We start from the raw sequence: 21,179 nt of genomic DNA, 5'->3' as shown, positions 1-21,179 counted from the left end.
GGGATCACAGGGTACATTCAGAACAAAGAGGAGAAACAGCTTCATGGTCTTTATCAACTTGAAGAGACTTTTAGGACATGATGGGGAAAGACTAAAGAGAAGGTTTTGGGGTTTTAACCTCAGCTTCCTTCCTCTGCAGTCCCACTTGTCTGAATAAAGAAAGCCAGACATTACAGTAACAGAGTTGCTTTTAACAAATTCCCCAAACAGAAAACCAGCCACGACAGTACTTCTGCAAACTTCTGAATTCACTTCTGCTGCCCACCCCTGAAGTCTCTGGTCTGGGTTTAGGATGTTAAAATTTTTTAGACATATAAGATTTGGTGTCTGTGTTGAGGGGTGGCAGTGTAGGACAGAGGACTTGGGAGTCCATTCTCTCCTTCCACCACGTAGCTCCCAAGGATCAGGAATTGGGCTGTCAGGCTCGGAGGCAGATGCTTTTGTCCCTTGAGACACCGCACTAGGAGAATAACTGTGATGTGAATATAGATGATGGGATGGTTCTAGTCAAAAAGCAAAACACACTCCACACTGAAGAAGGAAAAACATAATGTTTGCTCGGGGTCCCTGTCAGTCAGCCGGGTGTTAAAGGAAAACCTGAGACTGACTGGCCGGTCACAACAGACTCTGCCGACGCTGGGTCTGGGTGGCCTTCTGAGATCTGTCTGCGTCACTTGTAGCTCATCAGTTTTGGCAGAAAGCTTAAGCAGAGGGGAGGTCTAGTTATGCTACATCTATCATTCTTTGGGGGGGGAGAAAGAGCAGCTGGGATTTTCATGGGATTCGCTGTGGCTGCAAAAGTCAGTTTTGAGCTCATGACCTCATGTGAAGAGTCTGTCAGACTGTGGTTTAGGTGCGGGAAAGCTGTCCCCCGAGGACACTGCAGCAAAGAATCCCACGCATCCTCTCCCACAGCGAGTCACATTCGTGAAGCACTCAAATTTCTCATCCAATTTCTGAAATGATCTGCCCACTTAAAAGGCTTCATGCTCAGTGTTGGGAGGTAGCTCAGAGTGCTTGCCGCGTAAGCATGAGAACTCGAGTTCGGATCCTCAGCAACTGTGAAACGCTAGGAGCAGGAGGGTCTCTGGGGCTTGCTGGCCAGTGAGTTCAGCCTAACTGGTGAGCTCCACGCTCCATGACAGAGACCCTGTCTCAAAAACTAAGGTGGGCAGTGATCAAAGAACACAGCTTTCTCTGACCTCTGAACATGCACACACATAAACATACACAAATTTTGCCTCCTTAACATCGCATCTTCGTTTGCATGAAAGTCACATGAACAGTAACGATCTTCTCCAGGCTCTGTAAAACCAGGGTCCATTTTCTGCTTCTTTCAGAGCTGAATCCTTCCCAAACCTGTCATCTAGGTCACAGTGGCCAGACTGAAGGCCACACATGAGCACAAGTCCATGGAAAAACGTTCAACATTGGTGGTACCGTGGGACTAGCATGATCTTTGTTCCCGTTCTGTGAAGAACAGAGGTTAGCTACCCACTCTGTACCCTCAGAGGGCCCAAAAGCATTTTCTGAAAAAGGAACCTACTGGTCCACATGGAAATTCAGGTGGCTTGCCCAGGGGCAGAACCCACATGACATCAGCCTGGCTGATGCGCCTTCCTTATCTCAGAAGGAAGTCTTAACCACACGCCCCTCATCCTTTTCTTTTTATGGCTCACAGCATAGCTCTGGTTTTCCGTGTAGGACAGGATCCCTTCCTCATACTTCCACACCATTCAGCAGGCACGTTCTTGTTTGCCTCCAAGTAAAAAGAACAGATTCTCCACTTGACAACGCGGCCCTTTTATTTGAACTGAAAGGGTGCCATTACAAAGTGCGAACACCTCTTTGGTAATGTATTGAATACAAGGAACATAAAATGGCATTTGGCTGTTGGCAACAGTCAGAAAAGGAAATAAATATGTACACTGCTTTGTATCTCAGAAGCCCAGTGCAGCAGCTCCTAGGGAAGGGTGTCTGGGCACTGCCCACTGCCTGGCCAGGGATGCTGTAACATCAACATGGAGATCTGGAGACATCTTGGTTTGGATGACGAAATTACTATAAATCACACCCAGTTTTCTTTACAGGATCAGAGAACAAAGACTCTTGACACATGTCTAAGCACCCCGTGCACTTGTATGCCTTGGTACAAGACACCCCAGGGCTCACGTGAAATCCCAGCTACCCAGGGTAGGCTCTCCTGCCACTTTTATCTATGCCTAAACAACTACACGGCTGTCAGATCTCACATGGCACGGTTCTGTCTCCTACTTCACGGAAGTCTATTCTGAGATCTCATCACTAAGCTCAACTTAATATTACACAAATGCCCATGCATGCTGGACCACTGGCTTCTGAATATCATTAGCAACAGGAGGGAAAGGCAACGTGGTGAATCCACGGTGAACGTGCCCATGCTGGGATGCTGTCTTTGCTCAACAGCCTTACACATGTGGTTCTGTCTATCTCTAGGAAGCTAATCATATCAGCATAAGGATCACACGTAGATTGTACCAAAACGGCCTTACTGCTCAACACAAGCCAGAGGATGTGAGGAGCTGACCATCACCCGATCCAGCCATGGTCTCCCTATAATGACACCCATTTTGTCCTTCTCAAACGGGCACTGACTAGTCTATGTCCTTGAGGTCTTCCTGCCTAGACCTTGGGCAGGTGACCCTCTTGATGTACGCGCATGGTTGGCACACAGTGCTGGGCACATCAGTGTTTGTTCAGGGGAGAGACCTCAGAACCTTGTGAGAATAGGATGGATCATTCTGTTCAATTAAAAACAAGAGACTATGAGGTATAATAGTTGCTTTCCACTGAATTAAAAAAACATCTTTTGCATAGTGGAGATAATTTTTCTAACATCTAAAATGGGAAAATTTTATAAAACATCATGCAATAAAAAAAATGAGGTATAGGGATTTTTTTTTTCCTTTAAAGCATTCATACAACGTGATCTCAGGCATTCAAGCTCTGCCTGCTTGTCACCCATGGAAAGGGGGAGAAGTGAATCAACTCTCCCTCCACTACGGTCAAGAACCATGGCAGGCGGTGGCTGTAGATCATCCCGCCGATGCAAGGGGCTGTTGGGGTCACTGGATGTGGCACGGGACCAGCGGATTTCACATTCGGTTTCCAGCAAGGCAGTATTTACACACGTTCCAAGTGGACACAAGATCATTTTTAAATGTGGCATAATAGTGTGATGCCAGTCCTGGGTCGAAGGGCTGGCACGGTCTCAAGATGCAGGATTGTATTGGTATTGTGGTCAGACGTTGAAGAGCCCTGGAGGAGGGGGTGAAGACAGCAGACAAGAGGGAGTGGCCGGAGGAAGCCCTAGAGTTCCTGTGTTCCTATTTATTAAACTACAATTGAAATGCCACTACATTTCCCCTTTTTTGCCTTAAAAAAAAGTTTCTGCTTAAATGAAGCCCGTCAAAATGTCAAAGGCCTCCTGCCTCATTTAAACAGAAGTGGCATCCTCAGACAGAAGCAATTTAGGAACCTACATGTCTTAACTGTGCGATTTAATAGTAGCACCAATTTTTTTTCATTTAAAAATATTTAAATAAAAACCTGAGAAGTCTAACATGAAGTGAGGACTGGAACCACTCCTGCACCGAACTCCTGCCTACTCAATTTCCTTCTGCAAACACAGCGGGGGCTGCTTCAGGGGTGACACAGTGGGGGTCCTGAAAGATCTGGGGTTCCAACTCGTCCTGTGGTCCACAGCTCCCCACGTTGCCATAAGCTCACAAGGACTCTGTGGACTAGCATGGAGGCACTCAGCTCACGACCACTACGGTTTCTCGTCTGCAGTGTTTCCTAGGCAGATGGGACAGCAAGCACCTTCCAGTTTCACAGGCTCTGGGCAGGCTGCAGGAGGGCAAGCTTCCACAAAGCAGGTGACCTGACCATTCTGAAGGAGAGAGAAATAGCCTTGTCACTCTTGGCTCTTCTCCTGGGCATAAACCACATGACCCCAGCCCAAGTAGGGTGCCCCATGCTTCTCGCCCTCACCCCCTACCAAGAGTCTCTGTGCTTGGCTCCCCTCTCCTGCAATTGGGACTGAAGACAACACTTGAGTTTTTCAGCTACAAATGCATCCCTGGGGTGGGGGGATCCCATTGCAAACCTTCTCCTTTTCCCATTGCCTTCTAACGCTACACTGTAAGGCTTAGGATCAAAGGACTGAGCTGTCCCACCCCCAGTCTCCCACTTCATCCAGCCAGGAGAAATGCTCATCTCTGCAAAGAGTCCTCCCTCCCCTGCTGATAGAGGTGGGTCTTGTATCTATTGGTTGCTTTCATTGGTTAATTAATAAAGAAACTGCTTGGCCCTCTGATAGGGTTGAATTTAGATAGGCGGAGTAAACAGAACAGAATGCTGGGAGAAAGAAGCTGAGTCAAGCAGTCGCCATGATTCTCCCACTCCAGACAGACGCAGGTTAAGATCTTTCCTGGTAAGCCACCTCGTGGGCTACACAGATTACTAGAAATGGGTTAGATCAATATGTAAGAGCTAGCCAATAAGAGGCTGGAACTAATGGGCCAAGCAGTGTTTAAAAGAATACAGTTTCCGTGTAATTATTTCGGGTAAAGCTAGCCGAGTGGCGGGAAGTGGCCCGCTGCTCACATACAACACCCTGCTTAGTCTTCACTAGCCAGGCAACCCAGGGGTGCTTGGAGGACCCTGCACTGTTCTGGCAAAAGGATGAACCCTGTCCCTTGCTCAATAAGAGGGGATCTAGATTGGCCCTCATTCCTGCTGTCCTGTCTTCTCACTCCATCCTAAGTCTCCTCCTGCCAGGGCCACAGGGGAGCCCTGGCCTACATGTCACCTCTTCCCCCCTCAGCATTCTCTGTAACTAATATCCCAGGCCAGGCCAGGACAGAGACAGTGAGGGTAAGGGGTGAATAGAACAGCCAGCTCTGGGAAGAAGGGTCATGAGTGGTGGCGTTTTCAGGTTCCCAAGTGCGTGTATGTTTCCCGTACACCATTAGAAGCTGGGTTGGTTCACCCAAATGCTCTCAGGTGCTCTCGCCAGTTTCTGAGAGGAAAGCAGGGCTAGGGATCAGGGCCAGCAGGACCTCACTCTGATACCTGGACCACCCTCTTTCCAGGTGTCATGGGCACAAACACAGAACCAATCCCATACTCACTTTGCACTCACAAACTGTGCACGTGTCTTTTTTCCACTTCGAGTTGTTGCTGTGGGATTCGCCACCATCATCCACACATTCTGTGGTGCTGAGCCGAGACTCCAGGCTGGTTATCTGCAGCAAGGCACAGAGCAGGATATCAGAGTGAGCCTCAACAGCCATGCTGAGCTGAGGAGAGGCTTCCCGCTTTATAACAAGGGATAGGAGCCACAGCATTTTAAATCAGTCTACTCCCCACGTGCATTTCAACCCCAGCCTCTCCTGCTTCCCCATCCTACCTACTAAGCACGTGGTCCCCAGTTCACACAGAAGCAGAACACAGAACCTTGTGAAACTCTGTGCTCTTGGTACTAAGATCACCCTGCTGTCTTGGTATTAGGATGACTCTACTTTCAACGGTCTAAATGCCAATAGAATTTAGTTAGCCAAAGAGCTGTCCACAATAAGATGTGCTTCAGCATTTCTAAACAAAACAAAGCAAACTTTTCTGCAGGAATAATGCACTAACATAACTTATATTTTAGTTAACCCTCAACATTCCTACTTGAGGCTATGAAGAAAACTAAAGGATGGACCAGCATTCTTAGGAAGTGGAGAGTAACCTGGGCATCGATGGCTGACTCTTAGTTAACTCAAAGCCCAGATAAGCTGAGGACAAAGGTGACTATGATCTGGATGGCTATCAGCATTGATCAGCTACAGGCAGCAGCACAGGTCGTGCAGAGACAACAGGCAAGGACCAAATTTCCCCAGTTGTCTGTACAAAGGACATTCTGTATTATCAGGTCTGCTGGCTCCTTGAGCCAAGAGATCCTGTCCTCATGACTTTAGGGAGAATGATTACACCATGGACACTAAGTCTCTGTGGTCTACCCAGACCAACCATGGGTCTGAAGGACACCTGTTCCTATCAGTATTCTGAGGGTTCCTTGGGTTGGTCTCGACTTCTCAACCAGAGCCCGGAGTCCCCAGCAACACTCACTCTGGTGCTTTAGAACAACAACAACAACAACAAAAGGCTGGGTGCTGGAATGCACAGAGATGGAGCCCTATGCCTGCAGGGCCAGGATCAAGAAGAGGCAGCTATCACTGAAATGGCTTCTGTATCCAGAAAGGAATTTGAGTTAGATGAGTCTCCCCCTAAGCCTATCAACCTGAACAGCCTTGGGATAGGAACAGAGCCAGACCCAGGAATCCCACAAACCAGGCACCAATGTCAGACTTCCTCCTGGTCACACTCCACACCACCAGGACACTCCTCTGGCCCATAATCTGGGTACGCGCACTTACTTCCGCTCTTTACTGTCAAGTGAACAGACCTCCTTTGTCTAGCCTGAGGTCCCAGACACCACTCTCTTTAAAACAAGGCCTTCGGTAATTGAACACAGAGCCGTGGAGAACAAAGATTCTTACACACAGGAGAGGAATTTACCAGGGCTGTAGTGTGTAGCCCTGGCACCCTGCCATTCAGCCTTGGTGAGTTTGCCATCACTGGCCAGGATCCCAGCACCATCTCTTCCAAACTCTCCCTGAAGAAGTGGCTTACCAGCAGAATTCAAGTCTGTCTTCTCCTACCCCTCTCCATCTGGCTATGCCTGAGTTTGCTGGAACTTTGTATCCATTCCTGTTGTATCCTCTCAGCCATATTCCCTGGGAGGCTGCCCCAAATTTAGAGACATTGACTGTCCACTACCAAGGCCCCAGGTGTGGTGGCCAGGCTTAGGAGGTATGGTTGGAAGAAGGACATAACTGGGGATGGAGTGGAGGTGTCAAAGCCCTGCCCCATTGCTACTTTCCCTCTCTCTGATTCATGGTTTGTTTAAGATATGAGTCCTCAGCTTCCTACCTCTGTTGCCTTCACCCACAACCACAGTCTCTAACAAGAAACTCTTCTATAAGCTTTCTTGGTCATGGTGTTTAATCACAGCAATTAAAAAAAAAAAAAGGACCTAACACACTAATCCACAGAGAAACATGAGGACATTAATCCTATGCAGCCCAGTAAGGAGCAAGCCAGAGGAAAGCAAGCCACACAAACAACCAGTCCCCAGCAGGTGAGAGCAAAGTCAGCATTTGCATGATCACCCAGAAATGCAAGGCCTCTGGGAAGCCCTGGGCCAGAGGAGAGCCAGTGAAAGGTTCAAGATGGTGAAGATGGCAGTGGCTCAGGCCAGCCTTACCTGCTTTCTGAGGTCTGTGATGACCGTCTGCATTTCCAGAATAAGCGTCTTTAAATCATTGGTTGCCGGTCCTTCCAAGGGGTCATGGGTGGCTGACGTGGCATTACTAAGATGTTTGCCGTATTTCACACTAAGGGGTAAGGAGAAGATTCAGAGTGTCAGTGTGCAGGCCTAAGCTAACATTCATAATGCATCCATCCCTCTGCAGGGTGCCTGGCCTAGCGCACTGCAGCTCAACACTGTTAGGCAGGACACAGGACTTGTCTTCCCGTACTCAGGGGACACTTCTGCCTCAGCCAACCCAGGCTAGACTGAGCTCAGAAACAACAGCCTAAGCCTGTTGCGGAGACCCACAACGGCCAGGACACCTCCCAGATACCACCAAAACTCACTTTAGTGCCTTCTGGCGCCTTGCTCTCTTGGTGGGCTTATCCTCCTCATAGCTAAATTCTAGGGATCGTCTGCCACGGAAATGGTAGGAGAAGGCATTAAACTGCCCCCTGGTCCTGCAGTCTGGTTAAAAAGCAGAAAGGATCAATTAGTTACAGATGATTCTAATCAGGATAAATTTACATCTTGTCAAGTAGTAGCTATTTTAATCACACATTAACTCCCTCCCCCTTCAGTTAGGACATATGTTATTCCAGGCAGTGCCTAAAAGCACTCATGGGGCTAATAGTGGGTCTGTTGGGCCTCTGTGGCATCAGGTCCAGCACTTCAACCTGCTAAGAGCTGCAGCAAGTCTCCCTGAGGGCAAACCACCCTACACCCCAGTGACCACTGTATCCTCCCTACAGGGAGATTTTGGGCACTGTCTGATCATGGTCTGTCTGCTCCAGCTAAGTCCTCCCGCCCTTGCCAAATGGTACCCCGCCCCTGAGATCTCATGATCAGCCCAAATCAACCTGCCACAACTCCAGGTAATTTCCAAGTCCTTCCCTGCCCTGTTGGAGGCCTCATCCCAAGCTGCAGAGGTGGGGAGGAACCCTCTTCTCTCTCACCTAAGCCCCGCCTTCATTATTCATTAAAGTTACCCATCTTTACACTTATCTTATGTCTCCTTTCTCCCTTAAGAATAGCCTGGTCCAGAAGAAAACAAAGCCCAAAGGCAGTCTTTTCCTGAAGCGGACATCCTACATCACTAAGGCAAAGGAGTATTGATTAAGCAGAGGTCACGTGACTGCCTGCCTCTGGATGAGAGTATCTAGATCCTGATGTCCACGGCTGGAAATTGAAGGAAGTGTTTCAGCTGAATCAAGCCATCGCTTCTGACCACAGAACAGTTCCTAAGTGACCTGGAACTTCATATCACACGTCATTATCTGACCCGAGTTAAGCTGGGAGGGTTAAATTTGCCCTGTCCATCAATCGGAGTGGAAAATGCAGCTTCTCAAATGGCACCAGGGACGTGAACCAGATCCACAGCAGCTTAGCACGGCCATGTCTACTCCCTGTACTCCCCCGTCTTTGCAGGAACCTCTTTCTCCAAGCTTTCCTGAAAACCGAAGCCAGGTCAGACAAGGCTTAATATTCCGGAAGAGGGCAAGGATGAATCTCCATCACAAAGCCTTACCCTAGAGCATCTGAGAACAGCAACAAAGCAGGGTGGGCCTCGTGGGAATGTGCTAAACCCAGGGGCTCTGACCTGAAAAGAACACATGCATTCTGGGAATGCAGGGCCACCGCATTAGCCAGATGTTCCACCTCTCCATCAGGCACAGAGCAGAGCGAGGCTGCACTTCTCTGCCTGCCCTGCGTCAGTTGCACGCACCTTGGCACTAATGTAACCCCACACCCACTGCTGCTGCTATGAAAGTAGCCACGTTCACAAGGCAAATGTACCAAACCACAGCAATGCCTGGAAAGTTCTGTGTATACAGGAGACCTGTGCTCCAAACCCAAACCTTCTCTGGAACCCCCATTCTGCCTAGGAATGGTTCTCCACCCAGGGCCTTCTTGCACAATAGGAGGAAGAGTTTGGTGCAAAGGAGGAGAATATTTAGATTCTAACTAAAACCACATGTTTGTAACCCTGCCCACATTATCTAGGCAAACCACAGAATCTAGGCAAACATAAGTAACTTGAATCACTGTTACTGGCCACGGGACAAACTTATGACCTCTGATCCCTGCTATGGTGCACCAAGAGGAACACAGTCATTCGTGACTCTACTTACGTTCCAATGGTGCGCTTAGCCTTCAGGAAAAGGTCAGCCAAACCCACATGGAGGGAAACCTACCAAAAGGACCAGAGACAGACAGACTCTTATTGGATACAGGAGTCTGGGAACATTCAGGTAAAATTAAGTAAGGTGGAACCTGTCATGAACTAACATCATTGGGAACATAGTAGAATTCAAACAGGATCCAAAAATTAGGTAAGGATTTTATTTATGCTAATTTCCCAATTTCCAATTATATTTAAGTAAATAATTTAGGAGCATGGTAACAAAAAAACTGCAACTTCCTGGGCTCATTTAGAAAAGGTTTTGTGTCTAGGGAGATGGCTCAGTAAATAAAGCACTTGCTGAGCAAGCACAAAGAGTGGAGTTGGGCTCCCTAGAGAAAGCTGGCCAGCTAGACAAGCTGAATTGCCAAGCTCTGGGCTCAGCAAAACACCCAAGACACTAGATGTCAATCTCTAGCCTCCCCATGCCAACTGCACGCATACACATGTGCGCCTGCACACATGCAAACATCTACAGACTATGCAAGCACACACACATCCAAAAAGAATGTTAACAGAACCATTTTTTTTTTCTCTGTGGGATTTAGAAATGGATTTGAGCTCAAACAGAAACCAATAAATTTAGGATCTTGAAGCTCTTCTGAGGTTAGATCAAGTCTGCTATTGTAAGAGGTCCAGTATTGGGAAGAACCCATGTCAGCAAGAACTTGGGGCACTGAGCACCTGGGACAATGGAATAGAATGGGGGCAGAGGCCAAGACAAGGCCTGCTTCGGAGACAGCTTTTCAGGGACTGTGACTATATATGCATATGCAAAGGAATGAGGGCTGGCTCCACTCTGCAGCAGGAGGGGGCCTGGTCATGGTATCTGAAAAATAAAAATTGGCCCTCCCCAGCATTTTCAAGGCAACAGGTTCCTACAGAAAGAACGAAATCCTCTGTCATCCTTGCAGGAAAGTATTTAAACTGGAAAAAACTGCGAGAGTTTAAAAGAAAAAGAAGCAAAAGTGATTCAAGTTCCCACTCTATGATCATAAGAAGAGACATCATTGAGGACTAGGTACGCAGCAGTAAGCACAATGTCCTTTATGGGAATTCTTAATAACTCTCTCTCTCTCTCTCTCTCTCTCTCTCTCTCTCTCTCTCTCTCTCTCAATTGAGAGAGAATATGATAGATAGATAGATAGATAGATAGATAGATAGATACATACATACATACATACATACATACATACATACATACATATATACATACATACATACATACATATATACATACATACAGGGGTGGGGGAGAGGCAGATTGGACAAACCATACAATCACACACATTCAATACAGATACAGTCCCACCCTCACCCACCCTCACAATACATGCTCTTAGGATGTTAAAGGCAGCTTCAAAAGTCAACCTAATTTCAGTACTGATCTTGGGTGACTACATTAGGAAAAAAATAAGAGAGTGACACCCATAGTTCTGAGCTCTGTGTGCTCTTTCCAAGCCCACCTTCTTCGGGGCCTTCATGGCAGAGGGCAGAGCTGAGAACCCAGTGAGCTGCTCCATGTGTGGCTGGAGCATCCATCCTCCTGAGTCCTCTTCTCACCACAAACACCCATACGTCACCAAGCTTAGCTTGTAAATAATCCCCAGCTTTATTATTTACGGGTTCTGATCATAGTTTGAATAAAGCCAAAATTGCACTCAAATTAGAAACTGGAAACTGAGGTTAACCAAGAGAGGAACTCAAGAATGCAGAGTGGGAAAGAGACGGCGGAACCGTCACCACAGGGAGCCAGTGGCTGCAAGAGCTGCGGTGACAGTGGCCCAGTGCACAAGGAGAACGGACACGGCAGGGAAGTCGGCCTCCCCAGGCTGACAGGAACGCACTGGTGCAGACCTCGTTCATCAAGACCCTCACACTTCCTGAGGAGCTATTTCTCATCGTTGGGCTGTGAGTCACGTGACTAAAACCCAAGCACTCGGATGTCGCTATACAGTCAGTTAAATGTTAGATATGCAATCGGGACACGCTGTCAAGTTTTGTGTCCTTTTACATAGTATTTTTAGCTATCAGAATACAGTGCAGCCTAGGATAAAAATGAAGCTGCGAAGTTCAAGTGACATCTTAACACAGGTATCTGTGGTGACAATGCCTTCAATAAATGGCACTTGCAGTAGGATAACATGTGACATTAAGGGCATGGTATTTAGGATGACACAGGGCTCAGTGGCTGGTGTGTGCATCTACCATGTTGATCCTTTATCAGCAATTTAGTGTACGGCTATTTAAGGTAGGAAAGCCAAGACTTTAGCCTTGGGTGCCTCTGTATCTCCTAAGTTCATCCAGAGTCAGTGTGGGTGGAGCTACTGACCTGTACATCCTAGGCTCAACACCACATGGTGCCTTCATGCTAAGACTCCTTGGCATTTATCTCTCATCCGTGAAACCACTCACTAAGCAAAGTCACCATAAATCATTACCATACTAGGAGCCAGAGGCTGATTCCCATTCCTGTTCCGAGTGGCAGTCAAGGGAGATGGTGAGGGCCTGGGGCAGGCAGCACCTACCTTCACAGCAATCCTGCCACACGCGAAGGTCCACCTTGGGGATGTCCTCACAGCTGCTATAGCCATGGGGGAACTCTGCCACCCTGAACACATCCTGCTGCACCCGGGTGATGTTGTCTGAGTTATCACAAAGGATCCTAGCCAAGGACGTCTGCTTGAGCTGCGTCAGCTGGGCGGGGGAGAACACGCCTGGGTTCTCATACCACAACCTGTTCTCCAGAGATGACAACAGAGTCAGGAGGGTCAGCGGCGGGCAGGGAGGCTGCTGGCCGTGGGATCCAAGGTAAGAATGTTATGCCAACATGGAAATCACTGATTCGATGAACATTGAGTGAATTCTCACGCAATCAATGTGAGAAAAGCCAAAAGCCCCAGCATTTAAGTAAGAGTACAGTAGTCCATTTGAATAATAATAAGATGGGCTACTTTTAAAAACTGAAGGATGGCTAAACTTCTAACTAAACCCTTGTCATGAGCGAGGCCAGCCTGAGATATACACTGAGATTATCTCAAAATCCAAACTAAAACAAACAACAACATTCTAGTCCTTCCAAGTACTGCCATGAATAGTCAAAAGGCTCCTGCAAACATTTATGTTCTCATTGACTTTGGAGACCAAGAGCATCTGGGACTCAGGTATGTTAGCCTGAGCAGTCTACAGGAGGTACAGAGCTGTTGGAAGGGCAGCCAGCAGGGAGGGGTCCTCACTGTCATCTGTCATGAGTCCAGAAAACCATGTAAGGCAAGGTTCTCCAGCACCTACCTGTCTCCATCCCGCAGGCGTCGGAACTGTGTGCTGAGCAGGCACATGAGTGTAGGTCCCAAGCGGCTGCCAGGGACCAGGTCTTCTACCATGAGGGCCGGGAACAGATCAATGTTGAGAGTGGAGCCATACAGCCTGCAATAGGCAAGGAGCATGTCAGGTCTGTCCAGCATAGCTGCCTGGGATATGAAGCACAGCAATTCTCCAGACTTTTACTGAACAAAGAGAACTCACCAGCATTTCTTTAATATATATCTAATCATATTTTTTAAAAAGTTCCTCTTTTTTAGCACACACACACACACACACACACACACACACACACTTACTTACTTACAAGTGATTTGAAAAGCCAAAAATAGATAAGAAAATCAAAACATTCTTTCCTATGCTCCAGAGAGAATCATTTAACTCCACAGGACACACCCACCTACCTTCAACACCTATCTTCTTCTTTAAATATATGAACAATGATAATCATATTCAAAAACAATAGGATTAGACCCTCCCGTATATTGAAATGTATTTGCCAGTGGAAATGCTGGTTAATTGGCTAGGATAGATATCTAACACGAGGCTTAAAGATTTGAAAATGTTTAACAAAGCATGTTTCATCAAGTCCTCCATGCTCCTGGAATATAGGCTCATACAGAAAGAGACAGCAATGCTTACAGATCTTTCTTTTCTAACCTTGTTCAGTTTCCCAACCAGGCAGTAGGTGGACTTGGCTCCACCTACTGCTAGAGACTGGGCTAGACCATGAAATAGCATCTTCCAGTCCCTGGCTCCCTCCCCGCCAGGCTTGGAATGACAGCGGACCACCTTACCATCTAGCGGTGACAGGCTATTGAAAAGATCGTCATCATCTTAGGAGTGGAATAACGGTGCCTCACTTAAGCTGGCATCCTCCCTTTCCAAGCCAACCTGTGCTCATTGTCTGATGTTCAGGGACAAGCACGCTGAACCAAAACGGTCACCTGACGTGGGAGCCTGGAGGGCTGCTGGTCTTGTTACACAGGCACCAAATGCCAGTGCCTCCTCAGGATCCCTTCTCCTTGTCTTCCAACCTGCCACTTATAAAGGGATGGGGGGAGTGGCTGAAGGATATCTGCTTCAGGCCTGCTGGGGATGGTCTCCATGACACTATAAAGTTCCCTCGCTCAGGGGCCTGGGGACCCTGACTGTGTAGCTCACAGAGCACAGACTAGGGAGAGAAAGAAGCCCGAATTCATCCCCAGGCTGCCCTGAAATGCAAAAATGTCAACAGGCTGCCAGGACAGTAGACAGCAGCTGCATTCCCCACGGCCTCCTGAAAACCATGACAGCTTAGATGTCACTGCCATTCAGCTCTCCTCCTGTTTATGTCTCATTTTTTCCTCTCGGTAATGGGCTCACAGGAAGAAATAAATGGATAATTCTGTGTGGTGGGGAGGTAAGCATGGTCTTTGCCAGGGGTCTCTCCCTTGCATCAGAGCCAGGCTCACCATCTCCAGCAGCAGTGGCAGGATCACCAGAAACTAGGCAGTTCTGAAATATTTTGGCAATCAAAAACTGACCGGGAAAGTCATCTGTGGCCATCTGAACGGGAACACAGGGGACACTGAAGCTCATGAAGCACAGTCAGTGAGCATACATCCCAATAAAGCATGACGGTGACAAGAACAGAACACACTGTTCCTGCAGGGGACTCATATGCTTCCCCTGCCAGTGATCGGAACACTAGTATGTAAATGAACCGGAGCCCAGGGGCCAGAGCAGCAGGCAATCAGAAACTGCAGTATCTCACAAGAGAGAGCCCTCCAGTGGACTGTCAGGTCTGCACAGCTCCCAGAAGGCAGGTCTAAGAAGAAGCCTGGCCCTAGGTGAGATGGCCCAATCCTGAGCAGACCTGGGCCTATCCTCTGAGTCATGGAGTATTCACCTCATCATGAAGCTTGCCCACTTGTCCAGTTCTCCTCTTCTATGTTCAATGGCTACTGATGTGTGACCCCACTATAGGTGGGGATCACAGACTTGAGTGAGCATAGGGAGCTATAGACCTAGACCTGCCCAGGAGGCTGGCCAGTCTGATGCCCATTTCCCATTGACTCTTATCTGTCCTAGCCAGTAAGACACAACTCCTATCTCAACAGAAAACTCCTTTCAGCTTACAAAGTCCACCACCTGAGCATAGAGAAGCTGGCAGACATGACTCTATACAACACTTGGTTCACTGCGGCATCCCAGTCAGCTGGCTGCCCCCATCTAATCTCAGCCTCCACCTTGAGCCACCACAGAAATAGTAACACCACAGTTTACAGCCAAGTTTACTACTCACCTCTGCAGCTTCTCCCGGATCACGGGGCTCTTGATCTCATTCTTCAGGTCCTCAAAGGTGTAAGCGGCCGACAAGTTGCAGTAGACCCTGTAGTCATGGTAAGGTGGGATGCCATGGTCCCTGCCTCGTTGGATGTTGATGGCAGCCAGGTCAAGGGCCACTGTGTGTGCCATGGAGAACAGCCTCTCCGTGAGCTCCGTGTTCAACAACTGGGAGGGGATGCGCATCTTGCCCGCCACCCCAAATAGCCCTCGGAGCAGCGGGTCGATGCCCCCCTCATTGACAATCCGGAACGGTGAGAAGAAGGCCTTGTGGAGGGGCACGTGGCCCTGTGGGATGGGCTCGAAGTTCTCATCCAGCCGGTAGAGCAGAGGGTTGATCAGCGTGTGGCCGAACCTGAAGGCCGCCGTGGCAAAGGCATTAAAGATGCCAGCGTTGACACTGGGGTCGTATCCCTGGTACTCACCAAGCATCTTCATGCCCACCTCTCCCAGGATCTTGGGTAGCCAGTGCCGGTAGGTAATGTGCTGTATCTCTGCCCCCACTATCTTGCGTGTCTCGTGGTAGACAGTATCCCCATCCCAGTGTGGGTTCAGCTTCAGCAGTTCTGCTGCAATGCGGTTGTGCTCCCGGAACCACAGGGTGTGCATGCTGGTCAGGCCCAGCTGCTCATTAGCACGGTGGTCACCAGCCAGAAAGCAGGGTATGGGGCTCTCATTCTCATCACGCGTGCACTCGGTGGGGGGGCCCGTGGCAAAGGGAAGCAGAGGCTTGCCAGACCTCTGCACGATGCCCTGGCGCAGCAGGCCACGGTGGCTAGCCAGGTCCCGGATGCTGCGGGCTTCGTGGTCTGTGCTGCCGTACACATTGGACGCGTCGATATAGGAAGTGAGCTGGTTGATCTGCTCTCGAGGGTACACGGAGTTCATGAGCAGGGACGTCATGCCACTGCCACACACGGGGCTCGATCGCACAAAGAACATGCAGCGGGCCCCGCTCCGCACACGGGGGTCATTGGGGGGAATCATGACAGAGAAGCAGGGAGGGTCATTGCTGCACACGTTGCTGCAATGCTGTCCGTCGGAGAACCGAGCCTGGCTCAGGGCCACCACTGTAGAGTCCAGGTCGTGGTCAAGGAACTGACCCCACTGCATCAACATGTGCGTAAACTGCTCATCAGGGGTGATCACCTCTGTCCCAATCAGTGTGGTGGACACGAGGCGGGGCATGGGAAGCACATGCCCATTGTACTGACGCTGGGGGTTGATGCCACGAGGCGTGTTGAAGCCGTTCTCGTACACAGCCTTCAGCAGGCGCTCGAAGGCGGTCAGTGAGGCCCCCCACATCGGGTGTTGCAGGTTGTTGCACGTGCCATCATGCGTCCTGTACTTCTGGTGGAAGCACATATCTGAGCAGTTGTTCACACGCCGGTGGGCGGTGCAGCCCGACAGGTTGGCAATAAGGCTCAGGTACTGTGGGGACACCAGATCGTTGTAGTGGTAACCTGTAACACAGCAGGGTGGCACTGACTTCCACCAGCAATGGTGCAGACCACTGCCTCAGCCGGTGCCTGGAGGTGCTCTGGCATCTGATCTGGTAGAATGGGCCCCCCTGCTTGGTTCACTGTTGGCTGATAACTCCAGTGGCATCAGGCTTACGGTTTATACCACTGGCTCTAATAACGGGACTGGCTCTGTAAGAAGCCTGTCACGTGCAAAAGGCCAAAACAGAGACCCTTCAGCTACACCTCATATTGTTTCACAGAACAGGCAAAGAATGCATCTCTACATGGGCCACAGGAGGCCCTGTGGAGCAGCTTCCCTATGCCCATCATTGAACATTGTACTGGCTACCGCACTGAAGCACCTTTCCCTCAGAGTCCCATCCTACTGCCACCTGCATGTATGAGGCCTCCTGCAGGCTTCTCAGAGTCCTGCCACCCTCTGCACACCTCTACTATCACCCCAGGACACCATTCATGGCACTGGCCTTGAATTTCACAGAATCCATCACACAATATACCCTCCAACTGTCTAGCCAGGAGCAGGCTCCTACTAGGTTGGATTCCTGATTAAGAACCTTGGACTGTCTACCAGCTAAAGGAGGAGGTCAGGCCTTGTTGGGCAGCAGTATGTCTACCAGGTGTCTATGACTTTGCATAGCCACATGACCCCAGGATCCCCTGCTCACTGCTCAGGTTGATCGAATGCTGCCTGCAGACATTAGCACAGTCAAGGTGTTGTGGATTATGTTCACTGCTCATTAAAATACTGATTGGCTGACAGCCAGGCAGAAACTACAGGCAGGGCAATCAGACTGAGGATGCTGGGGGAAAGAAGGACAGAGAGAGAGAGAGAGAGAGAGAGAGAGAGAGAGAGAGAGAGAGAGAGAGAGAGAGAGAGAGACCTGATGACAAAGGAAGGCACACTAGAGGATAGGTAAAGCCATGAGCCACATAGTTCATGGATTAATAGAAATGGGTTCATTTAAATGTAAGAACTAGTTAGGAAAAAGCCTGAGCTATCGACCGAACATTTACAATTAATATAATCCTCTGTGTGGTAATTTGGAAGCGGCTTCCAGGATGGGAAAACCCCACCTACACCAAGGCTGTCCCTCACCTTTCTCACTATCCCTCCCCTACAGAATATTCCAGAGTCTTCAGAAAAACCATCTGGGTATGTGCACACCTGTACACACACCTGAGAGATGCTCACATCCTGACACTCATGTGTGCACTCACACATGAACTCTCATAACCACACACATACCTGTGCACACTCACAATGCTGTCTGCACAAGCATACGGCATGCCCCTGTGCAAGATATGCTCATAGAGATACTTGCTTACTATTGGCACATGTGCACATATTCAGGCATATACAATGTATATACATACATGTACATTCTCTCTCTGTCTCTCTCTCTCTGTCTCTCTCTCCGTTTCTCTCTGTCTCTCTCTGTCTCTCTCTGTCTCTCTCTCTCTCTCTCTCCGTCTCTGTCTCTCTCTCCGTCTCTCTCTCTCTCTGTCTCTCTCTCCGTTTCTCTCTCTGTCTCTCTCACTCTCACTCTGCTGGTCAAGGTCAGCACTGATCTTTTCATTAAATTATTTCTAGCCCATCTCTGGCCCTAGAGACTCAGTCTGCATGCATTAAAGGTTACATGAGAGCCTCTTCTTACAAAGGATGGTCATCAAAATATCCATACAATAATCCAAGCAAGCAAGTGGGCATGAGGAATTCCAGGCTGGGAGAAGAAACCAGAAACAACAGCTTCCTCTTCATACAACGACTAGGCCTAGAGGAAGAAGAACAAACAGCAAGCCCAGCAAGACACAAATAAATCATCCACAGCCTAGGCAACCAGGTCCTACAATTGGTCGACGTCTCCAGTTGACCCAAAGAGATGCTAGGACCTACGCAAGTTCAGGAAGAAGTGGGCTCTGATACTAATGTAAGATTGGCCAGAGCGCAATGCACATGCAGCAGTGTGTTTTCTACCTCATGTTTACACGAGAAGGTGGGAGAACATGGTACTGACTTGTTCCGTTCAAGTCCACCATCAAGCCATGCTGAACGTGCTCCTGGATCAGCTGCAGTGTCCGCTCGAATATCTCTCCTGCCCTGGCTTGTCCCACTGTGTATGGGTCCCGTGGGTACCGGAACAGGGCCAGCAGGTCGTTTGGAGAATGAGGACGGCTGGCAGGAGGGAGGGAGGGAGAGACTCAATGAGATAAGTCACTGGGGGACAAAATCCAGAAACTAAAAGTGTACTGATATCTCTAAATGTCTATCGCTACTTTCGACAACGTGGTGCACTGTACCTTACTCATCCCAGGTGGAAGGCGACAGAGCAACAAACAGACAAACAAGAACCAAAGACACTGAAAACAAACCATTAATAAAGTCAAGAGAGAGAGTCACGGGCATCGCATTTCAGTGAAGGTGCAGAGAGTACGTAGCCGTTGCCAACATGGAGGGATCCACGGGCCACCTCAGTAACATTTTGTTTTTGCCAAAATTGTTTCTAACAAGCCAAAAGAATGAGGCGGGTCTTCTACAAATGCTTTGATTGTGAATCACAGCCCAGAGCCTGTGAAGAAGGTACACCTCCTGCTAGCACTCCAACCCCAGAGGAGCCAGGGTCAGCTGATGTCCTTATGGCTCTCACAGGCCAATTCTCAGGACTTTTACAGTCAGGTTTGGGGAATGAAACAGGTAAAAGACCCAGGCACTAGGAAACATGCATTCCACCCCACACCACTCGCTTCCCTACCCAAGGCCAGCATCACAGCCTTGCCCATCATACCTGTCAAATAAATGTGTCCGTGTAGAGTTGATGGCTCTGTCAACGGTTGCAATGGCTTCAACAATAGAGGTAGCGACATACGGATCTCCATTTCGACTGACATCAGGAACTAGGAAAACATGAACTCATATTAGCAGGAAAAAAATAAACATGGCAATCTTACTCATACATCCATGTCTAGACACGACATCATCTAGACATAAGTCATACTTTCATCCAAAAGATATTTCTGTTTGCTGAACCAGGGCTCAAATTATTCATCATCAATTCTGCTAGAAGCTGTTTTTTTTAAACAGTATGGAAATAATATATTCTTTAATTTTGGAAAATGACATGACACCCTGTAAAAGGGGCAAAACATTCATAACACAAGGCATACAAGAGCTTATATCCAGCATGGTGTTTGTAGGGGACTGAGGCCCCTCAGGTTCATCTGAAGGACAGGACAGTGTCATCAGTGGAGGTGCCTTCATTCTAGAAGTCTCTGTTCTTCTCAAAGGAGAGCCATCCCCAATGCTGGACTCCACTGTTTACTGCCCCTCCATTGCCAGTCCTAACTCTTGCATGGTCATCAGCACAACATCTTTATTAGGACCCACAGACAGAAGGACAGGCAGACACACACACACACACACACACACACACACACACACACACTCAGAGAGAGAGAGAAGGAGACAGCAAAAAGAAGTCAGCATCTAGATACCCAGATGGCCTGCACATACCACATACACATAATACACATCCCACAGCATACAGAATAAACATAGGCCACATATCACACTATATTACACCATCATAGCACACAGAATAAGCCTACACCATAATACACATCAATGTAACACAATACAACCTGTCTCCATCAAAGCTTCACACTTTGATTCTTCTTTATTTTTTTGAAACAAGGTCTTAATATCTATCTACCTACATCTATACATCTACATCTATCTGTCTATATTTCTATGTCTACATAGATAAATATGTCATACTCTGGCTGGATTAGAACTCCCTATGTAGACCAAACAGGCCTTGAACTCACAGAGCTCTACCTGTCTCTCCCATCTGCTGGCAATAAAGACGTGCACCACAAAGTCCAGGGGGATTCTCAGTTCTTGCTCCTTTCTCACCCCATAAGAACTAGTCAGTAGTCGTTCTCTGCCAAGCACAATTATTCCCCACCATAACTAATCTTTCACCCTCAGGCACTGAAGCAGCTCTCAGCTCTTGCCACAGCACTTTCATCTTAGCCCAGTGGTTAGTGTTCCTTTCTATCCTCATAGTCCTGGACACAGCCAGAGAGACCTCACTGAAATGGTCCTTCACGTTGTTGCTATGGGAGACCTCCTTCCCCTGGGGCAGGTGATGGATGACTGGGATGAACTCCCCTGCTGGGATGGACCTCCTTCCCCTGGGGCAGGTGATGGATGGATGGCTGGGAGGAACTCCCCAGCTAGGATAGACATCCTTCCCCTGGGGCAGAGGATGTAGGGTATGGCTAGGATGAACTCCCCAGGTGAAATGGATCTCCTTCCCCTGGGGCAGAGAAGCATGGCTGGGATGGACTCCCTTGCTCAGGCAGACCTCCACTGCCTGGAATCCCTGGGGAACTAGCCGCTCCCATCAGTCTCTGGTGCGTTTGTCCTTATTGCCTTTTTGTCCACACTCACTTCCTTTCTTTCTTC

At 48.7% G+C, this 21,179-nt stretch overlaps 1 protein-coding gene across 2 annotated transcripts in view; it reads right to left on the bottom strand.

The window, feature by feature from the left end:
- Positions 1–1,787: 1,787 nt before the first annotated feature.
- Pxdn (peroxidasin) overlaps positions 1,788–21,179 on the bottom strand; it is a 75,293-nt gene continuing 55,901 nt past the window's right edge. For both annotated transcript variants that reach the window (XM_075984172.1, XM_075984171.1), the window contains 9 exons: positions 19,498–19,606; positions 18,730–18,887; positions 15,190–16,693; positions 12,873–13,007; positions 12,110–12,318; positions 7,747–7,867; positions 7,355–7,484; positions 5,175–5,288; positions 1,788–3,931 (listed from right to left, as the gene is read on the bottom strand). In XM_075984172.1, the coding sequence (XP_075840287.1) occupies positions 3,812–3,931; positions 5,175–5,288; positions 7,355–7,484; positions 7,747–7,867; positions 12,110–12,318; positions 12,873–13,007; positions 15,190–16,693; positions 18,730–18,887; positions 19,498–19,606 (2,600 nt within the window). In that variant the 3' untranslated portion in view covers positions 1,788–3,811. The remainder of the gene's footprint in view (positions 3,932–5,174; positions 5,289–7,354; positions 7,485–7,746; positions 7,868–12,109; positions 12,319–12,872; positions 13,008–15,189; positions 16,694–18,729; positions 18,888–19,497; positions 19,607–21,179) is intronic.

The sequence above is a fragment of the Microtus pennsylvanicus genome, chromosome 8 (genome assembly GCF_037038515.1).
Source record: "Microtus pennsylvanicus isolate mMicPen1 chromosome 8, mMicPen1.hap1, whole genome shotgun sequence".
NCBI lineage: Eukaryota > Metazoa > Chordata > Mammalia > Rodentia > Cricetidae > Microtus > Microtus pennsylvanicus.
The sequence above is the reverse complement of the archived record's forward strand: the minus strand, read 5'-3'. Positions and strand labels throughout refer to the sequence as shown.